At 42.6% G+C, this 14018-nt stretch overlaps 2 protein-coding genes and 1 pseudogene across 4 annotated transcripts in view; 2 read left to right on the plus strand and 1 right to left on the minus strand.

The window, feature by feature from the left end:
• The window catches only part of LOC137376446 (tyrosine-protein phosphatase non-receptor type 14-like), a 268323-nt gene that overhangs the window by 215338 nt on the left and 38967 nt on the right, over window positions 1-14018 (minus strand). The gene's annotated exons all lie outside the window — the stretch shown is intronic.
• LOC137376118 (trichohyalin-like) lies at window positions 7905-9310 on the plus strand (annotated as a pseudogene).
• On the plus strand, window positions 9469-13880 carry LOC137376718 (trichohyalin-like; the record flags this gene model as incomplete). Its single annotated transcript, XM_068045692.1, has 5 exons — window positions 9469-9605; window positions 10143-10568; window positions 10998-11898; window positions 13686-13720; window positions 13847-13880. Coding segments are annotated over 5 exons (1533 nt in total), but the record flags the coding sequence as incomplete, so codon positions are not given.

Genomic DNA, 14018 nt, shown 5'->3' on the forward strand with positions numbered 1-14018 from the left:
CAGTCCCTTGTTCCTAAATCAGCACCAACTGGTTTTCCGCTAATGGAGATGACTTTATCTTAGTCACTGATTTATTCTCCAAATTCCCCATTGTCAGACAGGTAAAAGACACTTCAAGCGCGGTCGATGCAGACACACTGAGTGCCATACTCAGGATATTCGGAGCACCTGAAGAAAACATTTCAGAAAATGAGCCACAGTATACAGGCAAACCTTTCAGGGATATGTGCACCAAATAGGGTGTAAACCATGTGACATCCAGACCACATTACCCTAGATATGATGGTCTTGCCAAGCAAATGGTTCGCACAATCAAGTCACTTATCCTAAAGTGCAGGACAATGAAACAAGATTTTCGTGTTGCCATGCTCCACCTCAGAGCTACACTAATGGATATGGGTCTACCATCACCCTCAGAGATCATGTTTGGTAGACAAGTGCAGATGACTCTGCCAAGGCACCATCTGTCCAAATTCTCTGAAATGCAGGAGACACTGCTCGAAAAACAGGAGAGAACAGGTGCATGACCAACACGCAGAGGTGGAACTACCTCAGCCACATGTTGTACAAAAGGTCAGGGTTATACACCCCACAATGAGAACATAGCTACCTGCAGAGGTATCCAAAATTTGCAGTGAGCCTAGGTCCTATGAGATTACAACACCTAGCAGAGAGGTGTTGGTCAGGAACCGTAACCAACTAAGAGAAGTGTGCAATACCCCAATTATGCACAGCAGGCTCAAAAGGACAACAACCAACACAGTGACAACATGACTACAAACCCAAAACAGCCAAGTATGACATTCCCAGAAGGTTATACCATAACCAGATCTGGAAGAGTTGTCAAACCACTGAAACAATATGTGGACTTCTAAGCTTCTGCACATGTAAAGTTCATAATCTCTATACCTGTGTAAATAATTTTGAAGTTATCTAATGTTATATGCTTTTACTTTTTGCATATGAGACTTATCTTTGGAAAGAAGGGAATGTTGTATGACTGCCTTTAAGAGTGATGTCCCTTTAGGCTAATGAGCTAAGTACCAGGACAATCAATGGGACTATATGCCAGAGTCACTCTGCAACTGTAACACCTAGAGGCAAGTTCTGTAAATAGTTAGCTCTGTACTGTATAATAGTTTAGCTGTAATAAACCTGTTTGAGATCTTCAATAAACTGGATTCCACACATCTCATTTATGTTGCATCAGACAACATAAAGAAGTCATTACAGTTTCCACACCCAATCATCTTCAGCTCCTTCAACTATGATCTTCCATCAATCATAATGTCATTGGCTGTTCACCAACAATTCAATAATGTTTGGCTCCATTCACAACTTCTCCAATGAAGCAATTTTAGAAATGAAATTGGAGTACTAATCAGAAAGCTCATTACAACATTTGCTGCAGTGGGAAATTTCACAGGCCATCAATTTGGAGGCTGTGAAGTGAAGTTTTCAGTGCAAGTTATTCCTGGCCATCTCAGAAGCAAACTCTGCTTGAAAGTACAGTACAATCACAGTAATACAACTTTATAATCCTGGGGTTTTTATACTTAAGCTGCTTTTTCATTGCGCGAGATACATTTTTCAGGAACTGACGGCACTGGCTCGAGTTTCATACAACTCAACCTCAAGCTGTTAGGGGTCCCATTTTAAGCAATGTTATGGACTGCTAGTCCAGCAGTTTTACATTCAACATGCTGTATGAATCTTGCAAAGTATAAAAACAGCTTCAAATTTCACCTCAGTGCAGACAACAGGGCAGACAAAATTACTTGCCATGTAGGAACCTTCATTGAAGTGACAGAGCCATGTGTTCCTCTTGATGGCCCACAGTAAAACTACTACTATTGGATAACAGGGTTAGAACACAAAAAATATTCTGACAAGTTGCTAAAAAGATACAAGCCAAACTCCCAATTAACTGGTTTTTGAATCAACAGCAGGTTATCATTCCAAAATTTACTTAGCTTCATATTGTCAGTAATAACTTTAAACTAGGTACAAGATACATCTGCCAGCACACACATGAGGATGTTCGTAAAAGCACACCCACAGAGAGGTCTACAGGAATACTGCCTGATATGAAAAAAATGCAAAATTATTACAGGGAATTTCTGTATGCCAAACTAACACAGTTAAGGCTATGCACAAACAACAACAATGAAATCTGTACCCTCTTGTTCATGTCAGAGTTCATTGTGTCAGCTATAAGATCTCAATTTCCACTGAAATGGCCTCCCATGGTCCGTGTGGTGGCCTTACAGACCCGATTGATCAAAATCAGTGTTGAGTTAGCTGATCTCAGCTGGGTTTAGTATCATTTCCCTCAAAAATTGATGTGGGGAAGGGGAGAAGGGATCAAGAAAACTACCATTTTTAACCACTATTCAGTGGTTCCAGCTCCACTGTCTATGTGTTGACATCAGGGAGGACAGGTTTGGGCTTGGCCGTTACCCTTTACAGTGAATGGCCTGCCAATGCTCTTAGCCTAGAATCACACATGAAGAATGGTTAGTTGGGCACAGTGTCAAATGTTCCAGTACAGCTACAACACTGGCATCTACCCTGCAATGTGGAAAATTACCCAGGTATGTCCTGTATACAAAAAGCAGGACAAGTCCAACCCAGCCAATTACCGCCCCATCAGCCTACTCTCAATCATCAGTAAAGTGGCGGAAGCTGTCATCAACAGTGCCATCAAGTGGCACTTCCTTCGCAATAACCTGCTCTGTGACGCTCAGTTTGGGTTCCGCCAGGCCACTCAGCTCCTGACCTCATTACGGCCTTGGTTCAAACATGGGCAAAAGAGATGAACTCAAGAGGTGAGGTGAGAGTGACTGCCCTTGACATCAAGGCAGCATTTGACCGAGTATGGCATCAAGGAGCCCTAGCAAAACGGAGGTCAATGGGAATCAGGGGAAAACCTTCCACTGGCTAGTGTCATACCTACCGCTAAAGGAAGATGGTTGTGGTTGTTGGAGGTCAATCATCTGAGCTCCAGGACATCACTGCAGGAGTTCCTTAGGGTAGTGTCCTAGGCCCAACCATCTTCAGCTGCTTCATCAATGACCTTCCTTTAATTATAAGGTCAGAAGTGGGGATGTTCGCTGATGATTGCACAATGTTCAGCACCATTCATGACTCCTCAGATGCTGAAGCAGCCTGTGTATAAATGCAGCAAGACTTGGACAATATCCAAGCTTGGGCTGATAAGTGGCAAGTAACATTCGCGCCACACAAGTGCCAGGCAATGACCATCTCCAACAAGAGAGAATCTAACCATCTCCCCTTGACATTCAATGGCATTACCATCGCTGAATCCCCCACATTCAACATCCTAGGGGCTACCATTGACCAGAAACTGAACTGGAGTAGCCATATAAATACCGTGGCTACAAGAGCAGGTCAGAGGCTAGGAATCCTGAGGCGAGTAACTCACCTCCTGACACCCCAAAGCCTGTCCACCATCTACAAGGCACAAGTCAGGAGTGTGATGGAATACTCTCCACTTGCCTGGATGGGTGCAGCTCCAACAACACTCAAGAAGCTCGACACCATTCAAGACAAAGCAGCCCGCTTGATTGGCACCCCATCTACAAACATTCACTACCTCCACCACCGACGCACAGTGGCAACAGTGTGTACCATCTACAAGATGCACTGCAGCATGACACCAAGGCTCCTTTGACAGCACCTTCCAAACCTGTGACCTCTACCAACTGGAAGGAGAAGGGCAGCAAATGCATGGGACCACCACCAACTGCAAGTTCCCCTCCAAGTCACACACCATCCTGACTTGGAACTATATCGCCGTTCCTTCACTGTCGCTGGGTCAAAATCCTGGAACTCCCTCCCTAACAGCACTGTGGGTGTACCTACCCCAAATGGACTGCAGCGGTTCAAGAAGGCAGCTCACCACCACCTTCTCAAAGGCAATTAGGGATGGGCAATAAATGCTGGCCTGGCCAGTGACACCCAAATCCCATGAATGAATAAAAAAAAAGCACACCATCGATTTCATTCTTATGCACATGAGTATTTTCAGTGCACATTCCCCACTAAGTAAATACTCCCCAGAGGCAGATTACATTTTGTTTATACAGATGTTTTTCCCTCGTAAAGTAGACTTACAGATGATAATTACTGGACTTTGCTGATGCATGAAACCATTTTTCACATGACATTTGTCATATTTTACAACATATAATCTGGTCGTTACAGGGAGGGATAGAATACAGCTTCCTATTACTTGGGTTGAAAGCATGCTGGCAAGGTCAATTACATAAATAAAAGCAATATACTGCAGATGCTGGAAATCTGAAATAAAAACAAGAAATGCTGGAAATACTCAGCAGGTCTGGCAGCATCTGTGGAGACAGAAGCAGAGTTAACGTTTCAGATAAGTGACCCTTCATTAGAACTGGCAAATATTTGAAATGTAAAAGGTTTTAAGCAAGTAAAGCGGCAGTGGGGCAAGAGATAACAAAAGAGGTGTTGATAGGACAAGGTCTCAGAGAATAACTCACTGGGAGGTCATGGAGCAAAGGCAAACAGTATGTTAATAGTGTGGGGATAGACAAAGCGTTCGTACAGAGAGGGTGTTAATAGACAGAAAAATGAACAGCTCTGGCCCCAAGCACAAACATGAGGGGAAAAAACAGTGGGTAGGCACAGCAGAAACAAAAACAAACTAAAATAAAACAAACAAATAAAAAAGAAAAAAAAACTAAAAAAAAGAAATAAAAAAGGGGGGTCCGTCATGCTATGAAATTATTCAACTTAATGTTCAGCCCATTACATTGTGGCCAACTACTGGAAGCCAGACAAAATCTCTGGCTGATGAACCAAGAAAAAAAAAATCCCATTGAATCAGTAAGAACATCAAAACAGTTTGGCAAACCTTGGAACTGTATCCAGAGAGGCAGGCTGAAAAAAAACATCTAGGAGAAATCGAATCGAGCCTATTCAGTACTTCTGGAGTTGGGGACAGATAGCAGAATGGAAAGCAAGCTATCTACGGAACAAAAAACCAACAGTAGGGATTCAGGTCACTACTCAAATGGACAAAAGGTGAGAAGTAGTGTTCCAGCAGGTTCGATGCTGGAACCACTGTTGTTCACAATTTACATAAACAATTTGGACTCAGGAATTGAAATATAATTGTATTTACGGACCTCAAAAGAATGCAATAAAATACAAGAGGATATGAAGAAACCTGTAGAATAGGCATGCAATTGGTAAATGAATATCTTTATAGATAAGCGTGAGGTGTTATGTTTAGTTGGAAAAATAAGGAGGCTTCACACTATGTGCAAAGTGAGTGTCCAAATGGGGCAGTGAAGTAAAGCAATCTGGGGATACAGATGAACAAATCACAAAGTAACGATGCAGGTTGATAAGGCCATCAAAAAGCAAACAAAACACTTTGCTTCATTTTTAGAGGGTCACAGAGTCAGAGTTATACAGGTCAGAAACAGGCCCTTCCACCCATCGTGTTCGTGCTGGCTATCAAGCACTTATCTATTCTAATCCAATTTTCAAGCACTTGGCCTGTAGCCTTGTATACTATGGTGTTTCAAGTGCTCATCTGAATACTTCTTAAATGTTGTGAGGGTTCCTGCCTCTACCACCCCTTCAGGCAGTGTGTTCCGGATTCCAACCACCCTCTGGGTGAAATTTTTTTTTCTCAAATCCCCTCTAAACCTCCTGCCTTTTACCGAAACGGATTGAATTGAAAAACAGAAAAGTTACGCGAAATATGAAATATGTGTTAAACCACACTTGGAATAGAGTGCACAGTTCTGGTTTCCATATTATAAAACAAAAGGAAATGGAGGCACTGAAGAAGATGTAAAACAAGATTTACAAGGATAATACCAAATCTGACAGGTTATACTCATCAGGAAAGGCTGAAGGGCTCTTTTTTACCCAGAGAAGGCTGAAGAATGACCTAATAAAAAAGGTCTACAAAATCATCAAGGTGTTTGATAAGGAAGACATAAAGAAGATGTCTTCACTTGTGGAAGAGTCCAAAACTAGGGATCATAAAATATAAGATAGTGATCAATAAATCCATTGGGAATTCAAGAGAAAATTCTTTACCAAAGAGTGGTAAGAATGTGGAATTCGCTACCACCAGGAGTAGTTGAGGCAAACAGCACTGATATAATTAAGAGGAAGCTAGATAAGCACGAGGGAGAAAGGGAGAGAAGGATATACTGATAGGATTAGATGAAGAGAGGTGGGAGGAGGCTCATGTGGAGTATAAACACCAGCATAGACCAGATAGGCCAAAGGCTGTTTCTGTCCTGTAAATTTTATGTAATTCTATGTAAAATCATACTACTGATATTGTACATAATACCCCTATTCTTACTTCCAAAATATATTACTTCAAATTTCTCTACATTGAACTGTATTGCCAACTACCTGCTCATCCTCCTAGTCTATATCTTCTTGTAATTCTTCCATATCCCCTAAACTTTGGTATCAGTAAATTTTGATACTGTTCTTCAATTCTTGTCGAGAATACTAAATACATAAATAATCTATATGTAAATAAGAGCAGACCCAACATAGAGCTCTGTGGTACAACACTCACCAAAGCTTTCTAGTCTAAGAAGCTTCCTTTTAGCTTCATCTTCTTCTTTGTTTCTAACCACCAACAACTTTTCTGTTCCTGTGACCACATTCTCCTTACTCCCATATATAATTATTTTTGCAGGTTTCTTGTGCTGTAGCTTACCAAACGCGTTTTGAAAATCCATATAAACATCCAATGCATTTCCTTTATCTACTCTCTGTTGCTTCTTCAAAAGAATTCTATATGGTTGGTCACACACTGCCTGCTTTTTAGAAATCAGCGTCGAGTGACCCTGATGTTCCTTCATGTGCTTAGTAATTACAAACTCTAGTAGTTTTAGTGACAACTGAAGCGAGACTAATGGCTTGGGTTCTCTCAGTCTCCGTTTCTGATCAATTATATTGGAAAATTTGAGTATGTGGATGTGGATAAGGACAATTGGTTTCACTGTGATGACGACCATGGTGAAAATATTCACCACCACGCTTTAGTCTTGAAGAACGACCAACTTCAGCAGCCTTTACACTGCACAAGACCTGCACTACTGTGGCCTGTTTTCTAAGTGAGGGTCTCAAGCAGCGAGCTGCAAGCTCAAAGTAAAACCACCAAAATTGCTAAGTCCAATGCCCATCAAGAATGGGTTTTCCTGACATGAAGTCTTAGCATCCTGACAGCTCTACATGTGACTTGATGTTGGGGGGGGGGGGCAAGAGAGAGGGGGGTGGAAGATAGACAAAGAGGGGGAGTGAAAGAGAGGGGGGAAACGAAGAGAGAGAGAGGGGGGGGGGGAAAGAGATGAAGAGAGAGAGAGAGAAAGGGGGGGGACAACAAAGAGAGAGAGAAAGAGAGAGGGGAGAGAGAGAGAAAGAGAGAGGGGAGAGAGAGAAAAAAGGAGGAGAGAGAGAGAGAAAAAAGGAGGAGAGAGAGAGAGAAAAAAGGAGGAGAGAGAGAGAGAAAAAAGGAGGAGAGAGAGAGAGAAAAAAGGAGGAGAGAGAGAGAGAAAAAAGGAGGAGAGAGAGAGAGAAAAAAGGAGGAGAGAGAGAGAGAAAAAAGGAGGAGAGAGAGAGAGAAAAAAGGAGGAGAGAGAGAGAGAAAAAAGGAGGAGAGAGAGAGAGAAAAAAGGAGGAGAGAGAGAGAGAAAAAAGGAGGAGAGAGAGAGAGAAAAAAGGAGGAGAGAGAGAGAGAAAAAAGGAGGAGAGAGAGAGAGAAAAAAGGAGGAGAGAGAGAGAGAAAAAAGGAGGAGAGAGAGAGAGAAAAAAGGAGGAGAGAGAGAGAGAAAAAAGGAGGAGAGAGAGAGAGAAAAAAGGAGGAGAGAGAGAGAAAAAAGGAGGAGAGAGAGAGAAAAAAGGAGGAGAGAGAGAGAAAAAAGGAGGAGAGAGAGAGAAAAAAGGAGGAGAGAGAGAGAAAAAAGGAGGAGAGAGAGAGAAAAAAGGAGGAGAGAGAGAGAAAAAAGGAGAGAGAGAGAAAAAAAGGAGGAGAGAGAGAGAAAAAAAGGAGGAGAGAGAGAGAGAGAGAAAAAAGGAGAGAGAGAGAAAAAAGGAGGAGAGAGAAAAAGAGAGAAAAAAGGAGAGAGAGAGAGAGAAAAAAGGAGGAGAGAGAAAAAAGGAGGAGAGAGAGAGAGAGAAAAAAGGAGAGAGAGAGAAAAAAGGAGGAGAGAGAGAAAAAAGGAGGAGAGAGAGAAAAAAGGAGGAGAGAGAGAAAAAGGAGAGAGAGAGAGAAAAAGGAGGAGAGAGAGAGAGAGAAAAAGGAGGAGAGAGAGAGAGAGAAAAAGGAGGAGAGAGAGAGAGAGAAAAAGGAGGAGAGAGAGAGAGAAAAAGGAGAGAGAGAGAGAGAAAAAGGAGGAGAGAGAGAGAGAGAGAGAAAAAGGAGAGAGAGAGAAAAAAAGGAGGAGAGAGAGAGAAAAAAGGAGAGAGAGAGAGAAAAAAGGAGAGAGAGAGAGAGAGAAAAAAGGAGGAGAGAGAGAGAGAGAGAGAGAGAGAGAGAAAAGGAGGAGAGAGAGAGAGGGAAAAAAGGAGAGAGAGAGAGAGAAAAAAGGAGGAGAGAGAGAGAGAGAGAGAAAAAGGAGAGAGAGAGAGAAAAAAGGAGAGAGAGAGAGAGAGAGAGAGAAAAAAGGAGGAGAGAGAGAGAGAGAGAAAAAGGAGGAGAGAGAGAGAGAGAAAAAGGAGGAGAGAGAGAGAGAGAAAAAGGAGGAGAGAGAGAGAGAAAAAGGAGGAGAGAGAGAGAGAGAAAAAGGAGGAGAGAGAGAGAGAGAGAGAAAAAGGAGAGAGAGAGAAAAAAAGGAGGAGAGAGAGAGAAAAAAGGAGAGAGAGAGAGAGAGAAAAAAGGAGGAGAGAGAGAGAGAGAGAGAGAGAGAGAAAAGGAGGAGAGAGAGAGAGGGAAAAAAGGAGAGAGAGAGAGAAAAAAAGGAGGAGAGAGAGAGAGAGAGAGAAAAAGGAGAGAGAGAGAGAAAAAAGGAGAGAGAGAGAGAGAGAGAGAGAAAAAAGGAGGAGAGAGAGAGAGAGAAAAAGGAGGAGAGAGAGAGAGAGAAAAAGGAGGAGAGAGAGAGAGAGAAAAAGGAGGAGAGAGAGAGAGAAAAAGGAGGAGAGAGAGAGAGAGAAAAAGGAGGAGAGAGAGAGAGAGAGAGAAAAAGGAGAGAGAGAGAAAAAAAGGAGGAGAGAGAGAGAAAAAAGGAGAGAGAGAGAGAGAGAAAAAAGGAGGAGAGAGAGAGAGAGAGAGAGAGAGAGAAAAGGAGGAGAGAGAGAGAGGGAAAAAAGGAGAGAGAGAGAGAGAAAAAAGGAGGAGAGAGAGAAAAAAGGAGGAGAGAGAGAGAGAGAGAGAAAAAGGAGAGAGAGAGAGAAAAAAGGAGAGAGAGAGAGAGAGAGAAAAAAGGGAGAGAGAGAGAGAGAGAAAAAAGGAGAGAAAAAAGGAGGAGAGAGAGAGAGAGAAAAAAGGAGGAGAGAGAGAGAGAGAAAAAAGGAGGAGAGAGAGAGAGAGAAAAAAGGAGGAGAGAGAGAGAGAGAAAAAAGGAGAGAGAGAGAGAGAAAAAAGGAGGAGAGAGAGAGAGAAAAAGGAGGAGAGAGAGAGAGAAAAAGGAGGAGAGAGAGAGAGAAAAAGGAGGAGAGAGAGAGAGAAAAAGGAGGAGAGAGAGAAAAAAAGGAGAAGAGAGAGAAAAAAAAGGAGAGAGAGAGAGAGAAAAAGGAGGAGAGAGAGAGAGAGAAAAAGGAGGAGAGAGAGAGAGAGAAAAAGGAGAGAGAGAAAAAAAGGAGAGAGAGAGAGAAAAAAAGGAGAGAGAGAAAAAAAGGAGAGAGAGAGAGAGAAAAAGGAGAGAGAGAGAGAGAAAAAGGAGGAGAGAGAGAGAAAAAAAGGGAGGAGAGAGAGAGAGAAAAAAAAGGAGAGAGAGAGAGAGAAAAAAGGAGAGAGAGAGAGAGAAAAAAGGAGAGAGAGAGAGAAAAAAGGAGGAGAGAGAGAGAGAGAGAAAAAGGAGGAGAGAGAGAGAGAGAGAAAAAGGAGGAGAGAGAGAGAGAGAAAAAGGAGGAGAGAGAGAGAGAAAAAGGAGGAGAGAGAGAGAGAAAAAGGAGAGAGAGAGAGAGAAAAAGGAGGAGAGAGAGAGAGAGAAAAAGGAGGAGAGAGAGAGAGAGAAAAAGGAGGAGAGAGAGAGAGAGAAAAAGGAGGAGAGAGAGAGAGAGAAAAAGGAGGAGAGAGAGAGAGAGAAAAAGGAGGAGAGAGAGAGAGAAAAAAGGAGGAGAGAGAGAGAGAGAGAGAAAAAGGAGAGAGAGAGAGAAAAAAGGAGGAGAGAGAGAGAGAGAGAAAAAAGGGAGAGAGAGAGAGAGAGAAAAAAGGAGGAGAGAAAAAAGGAGGAGAGAGAGAGAGAGAAAAAAGGAGGAGAGAGAGAGAGAAAAAAGGAGGAGAGAGAGAGAGAGAAAAAAGGAGGAGAGAGAGAGAGAGAAAAAAGGGAGAGAGAGAGAGAGAGAAAAAAGGAGGAGAGAAAAAAGGAGGAGAGAGAGAGAGAAAAAAGGAGGAGAGAGAGAGAGAGAAAAAGGAGGAGAGAGAGAGAAAAAGGAGGAGAGAGAGAGAGAAAAAGGAGGAGAGAGAGAGAGAAAAAGGAGGAGAGAGAGAGAGAAAAAGGAGGAGAGAGAGAGAGAGAGAGAAAAAGGAGGAGAGAGAAAAAAAGGAGAGAGAGAAAAAAAAAAGGAGAGAGAGAGAGAAAAAGGAGGAGAGAGAGAGAGAGAAAAAGGAGGAGAGAGAGAGAGAGAAAAAGGAGGAGAGAGAGAGAGAGAAAAAGGAGAGAGAGAGAGAAAAAAAGGAGAGAGAGAAAAAAAGGAGAGAGAGAAAAAAAGGAGAGAGAGAGAGAAAAAAAGGAGAGAGAGAGAGAAAAAAAGGAGAGAGAGAGAGAAAAAAAGGAGAGAGAGAGAGAGAAAAAGGAGAGAGAGAGAGAGAAAAAGGAGAGAGAGAGAGAGAAAAAAAGGAGGAGAGAGAGAGAGAAAAAAAGGAGGAGAGAGAGAGAGAAAAAAAAGGAGGAGAGAGAGAGAGAGAAAAAAGGAGGAGAGAGAGAGAGAAAAAAGGAGGAGAGAGAGAGAGAAAAAAGGAGGAGAGAGAGAGAGAAAAAAGGAGGAGAGAGAGAGAGAGAGAAAAAGGAGGAGAGAGAGAGAGAGAAAAAGGAGGAGAGAGAGAGAGAAAAAGGAGGAGAGAGAGAGAGAAAAAGGAGGAGAGAGAGAGAGAGAAAAAGGAGGAGAGAGAGAGAGAGAAAAAGGAGGAGAGAGAGAGAGAGAAAAAGGAGGAGAGAGAGAGAGAGAAAAAGGAGGAGAGAGAGAGAGAGAAAAAGGAGGAGAGAGAGAGAGAGAAAATGGAGGAGAGAGAGAGAGAGAGAGAGAAAAAGGAGGAGAGAGAGAGAGAAAAAGGAGGAGAGAGAGAGAGAGAGAAAAAGGAGGAGAGAGAGAGAGAGAGAGAGAAAAAGGAGGAGAGAGAGAGAGAGAGAGAGAAAAAGGAGGAGAGAGAGAGAGAGAAAAAGGAGGAGAGAGAGAGAGAAAAAGGAGAGAGAGAGAGAGAGAAAAGGAGAGAGAGAGAGAGAGAAAAAGGAGGAGAGAGAGAGAGAGAAAAAGGAGGAGAGAGAGAGAGAGAGAAAAAGGAGGAGAGAGAGAGAGAGAGAAAAAGGAGAGAGAGAGAGAGAGAAAAAGGAGAAGAGAGAGAGAGAGAGAAAAAGGAGGAGAGAGAGAGAGAGAGAGAAAAAGGAGGAGAGAGAGAGAGAGAAAAAGGAGGAGAGAGAGAGAGAGAAAAAGGAGGAGAGAGAGAGAAGAGAGAAAAAAGAGGAGAGAGAGAGAAGAGAGAAAAAAGAGGAGAGAGAGAGAGAGAGAGAAAACGAGAGAGAGACAAAAAAGAGAGAAAAAAAAGAGGAAAGAGGGGAGAGGAGAGAGACCCCCACGTGGGGTCTGCGCATGTCAGAGTCCAGTTGCTTCTCCTCTACTGAAGAGGAAACACCAGCTAAAAAACCACAGATGGGGAGGGGCTTGTGACAGTCACTCAAACATAGCAGTTAGCAGTATTTCTCTGCTTGCTGAAAGGTGTTCCTTTAAACTTCTTGGGCCTCAGTTCTTGCTGGAAAATGCAGCCATTTCATCTCCCTCCTCACAGTCCTTTGCAATGTAGGATGCAATGTTGCAAATATATAAATTCCAATCTCCTGTCAGTGGATTAAAGAAAATTATCATTCAACAAAGCACACTGGCGTAACAATAGTGAACTGTGAGGAGGACAGTGCTAGACTTCAAGAGGACATAGGCAGGCTGGTGGAATGGGTGGACAAGTGGTAGATGAAATTTAATGCAGAGAGGTGCAAAGTGATAAATTTTGGTCGAAAGAAAGAGGAGAGGCAACATAAACTAAAGGGTATAATGCTAAAGGGGATGCAGGAACAGAGATCTTAGGAATACATGTGCACAAATCGTTGAAGGTGGCAGGGTATGTTGAGAAAGTGGTTACAATCCTGTATGTATATATATATATATATATATATATATATATATATATATAAAAAATAGATAGATAGATAGATAGATAGATAGATAGATAGATAGGAGTACATAAGGAACTTAAAAAACACTGGTTCTGCCTCACCTGCAGTATGGTGTCCAATTCTGGGCACTGCACTTTTGGAAGCATGTGAAGGCTTTAGAGGGTGCAATAAGGATTTATGAGTCTGGTTGCATGGACGAGGGACTTCAGTTATGAGGACAGACTGTAGAAGCTGATCAGCCATGATTGTATTGAATGGCGGAGCAGGCTCCAGGGGCTGAATTGCCTACTCCTGCTCCTAGTTCATATGAACTTATAAGCTGGGTTGTTCTCCTCAGAGAAGGCTGAGAGGAGATTTGATAGAGGTGTTCAAAATCATGAGGAGTCTAGAAAGAGTAAAGAGAGAAATGTTTCCCTTAGTGAAAGGATCAAGAATCAGATGGCATAGATTTAAAGTGATTGGCAAAAGAACCAAAGATAAACACGAGGAAAAACATTTTTATGCAGCGAGTGGTTACGATCTGGAACGCACTGCCTGAAAAGGGTAGTGGAGGCAGATTCAATCGTGGCCTTCAAAAGGGCATTGGATAAGCACCTGAGGGGCAAAAATTTGCAGGGTTACAGGGAAAGGGAAGGGCTGGCACAGGCTCAATGGGCTGAATGACCTCCTTCGTGCTGTAACCATTCTATGAATAAACACTTTAAAAAGGTCACTGGTCAGACCACATCTAGAGTAGCGTGTCCAGTTTTGGTCCCCCCCACATTGATATGATAAAAAGGTCCAGAGAAGCGATACAGAAATGATTCCCAGCTTAAAGAAACTCTGCTACTCAGATGGGCTCACGGATCATTGTTTTATTTACTTTGGAGCAGTGTAGATTTAGAGCTGATCTGATAGAGGTCTATAAAATAATTAAAGGCTGGATAGCATCACTACTGATAGATCACTCCAGTTTAACAGATTGGAGAGGACCAGAGACACAAGTTTGCACTACTTAAGAGTAGGAACAGACTGGATATTAGGTGGTCCTTCTTTTCCGAGAGAATTGTGAGCCTGTGGAATACATTGCCAGCTGGTGCGGTAGGTCTTGACTCTCTGCATGCCTAGTTCCTGACTGAGGAAGAGATCACATCATATAGAAGGTAAGTATCCTTACAGCCAATACTTGGTCCATGTGATCTGATTGTCAGAGGAGGTTAGAAAGGAATTTCATAAGAGTATTTTTTCCCTTATTGTCTGGCTTTTTCTGTGTTTTTGCCTCTCCCTAGAGATCGCATTTTTGTGAATCTGGGCATGAGGTGATGGTACAGGGATGAAGCATTTAGCCATCGTGGTTTGGGGAAGGCTTGATATACCAGATGCTCTTTCCTGTCCTGTCCTTTTTGAATGTTTGTACGATATTTAATGATTTTGTTGATGAAAGTGGGCTTAAGATGCTCT

Source organism: Heterodontus francisci, chromosome 13, assembly GCF_036365525.1.
Source record: "Heterodontus francisci isolate sHetFra1 chromosome 13, sHetFra1.hap1, whole genome shotgun sequence".
Taxonomy (NCBI): domain Eukaryota; kingdom Metazoa; phylum Chordata; class Chondrichthyes; order Heterodontiformes; family Heterodontidae; genus Heterodontus; species Heterodontus francisci.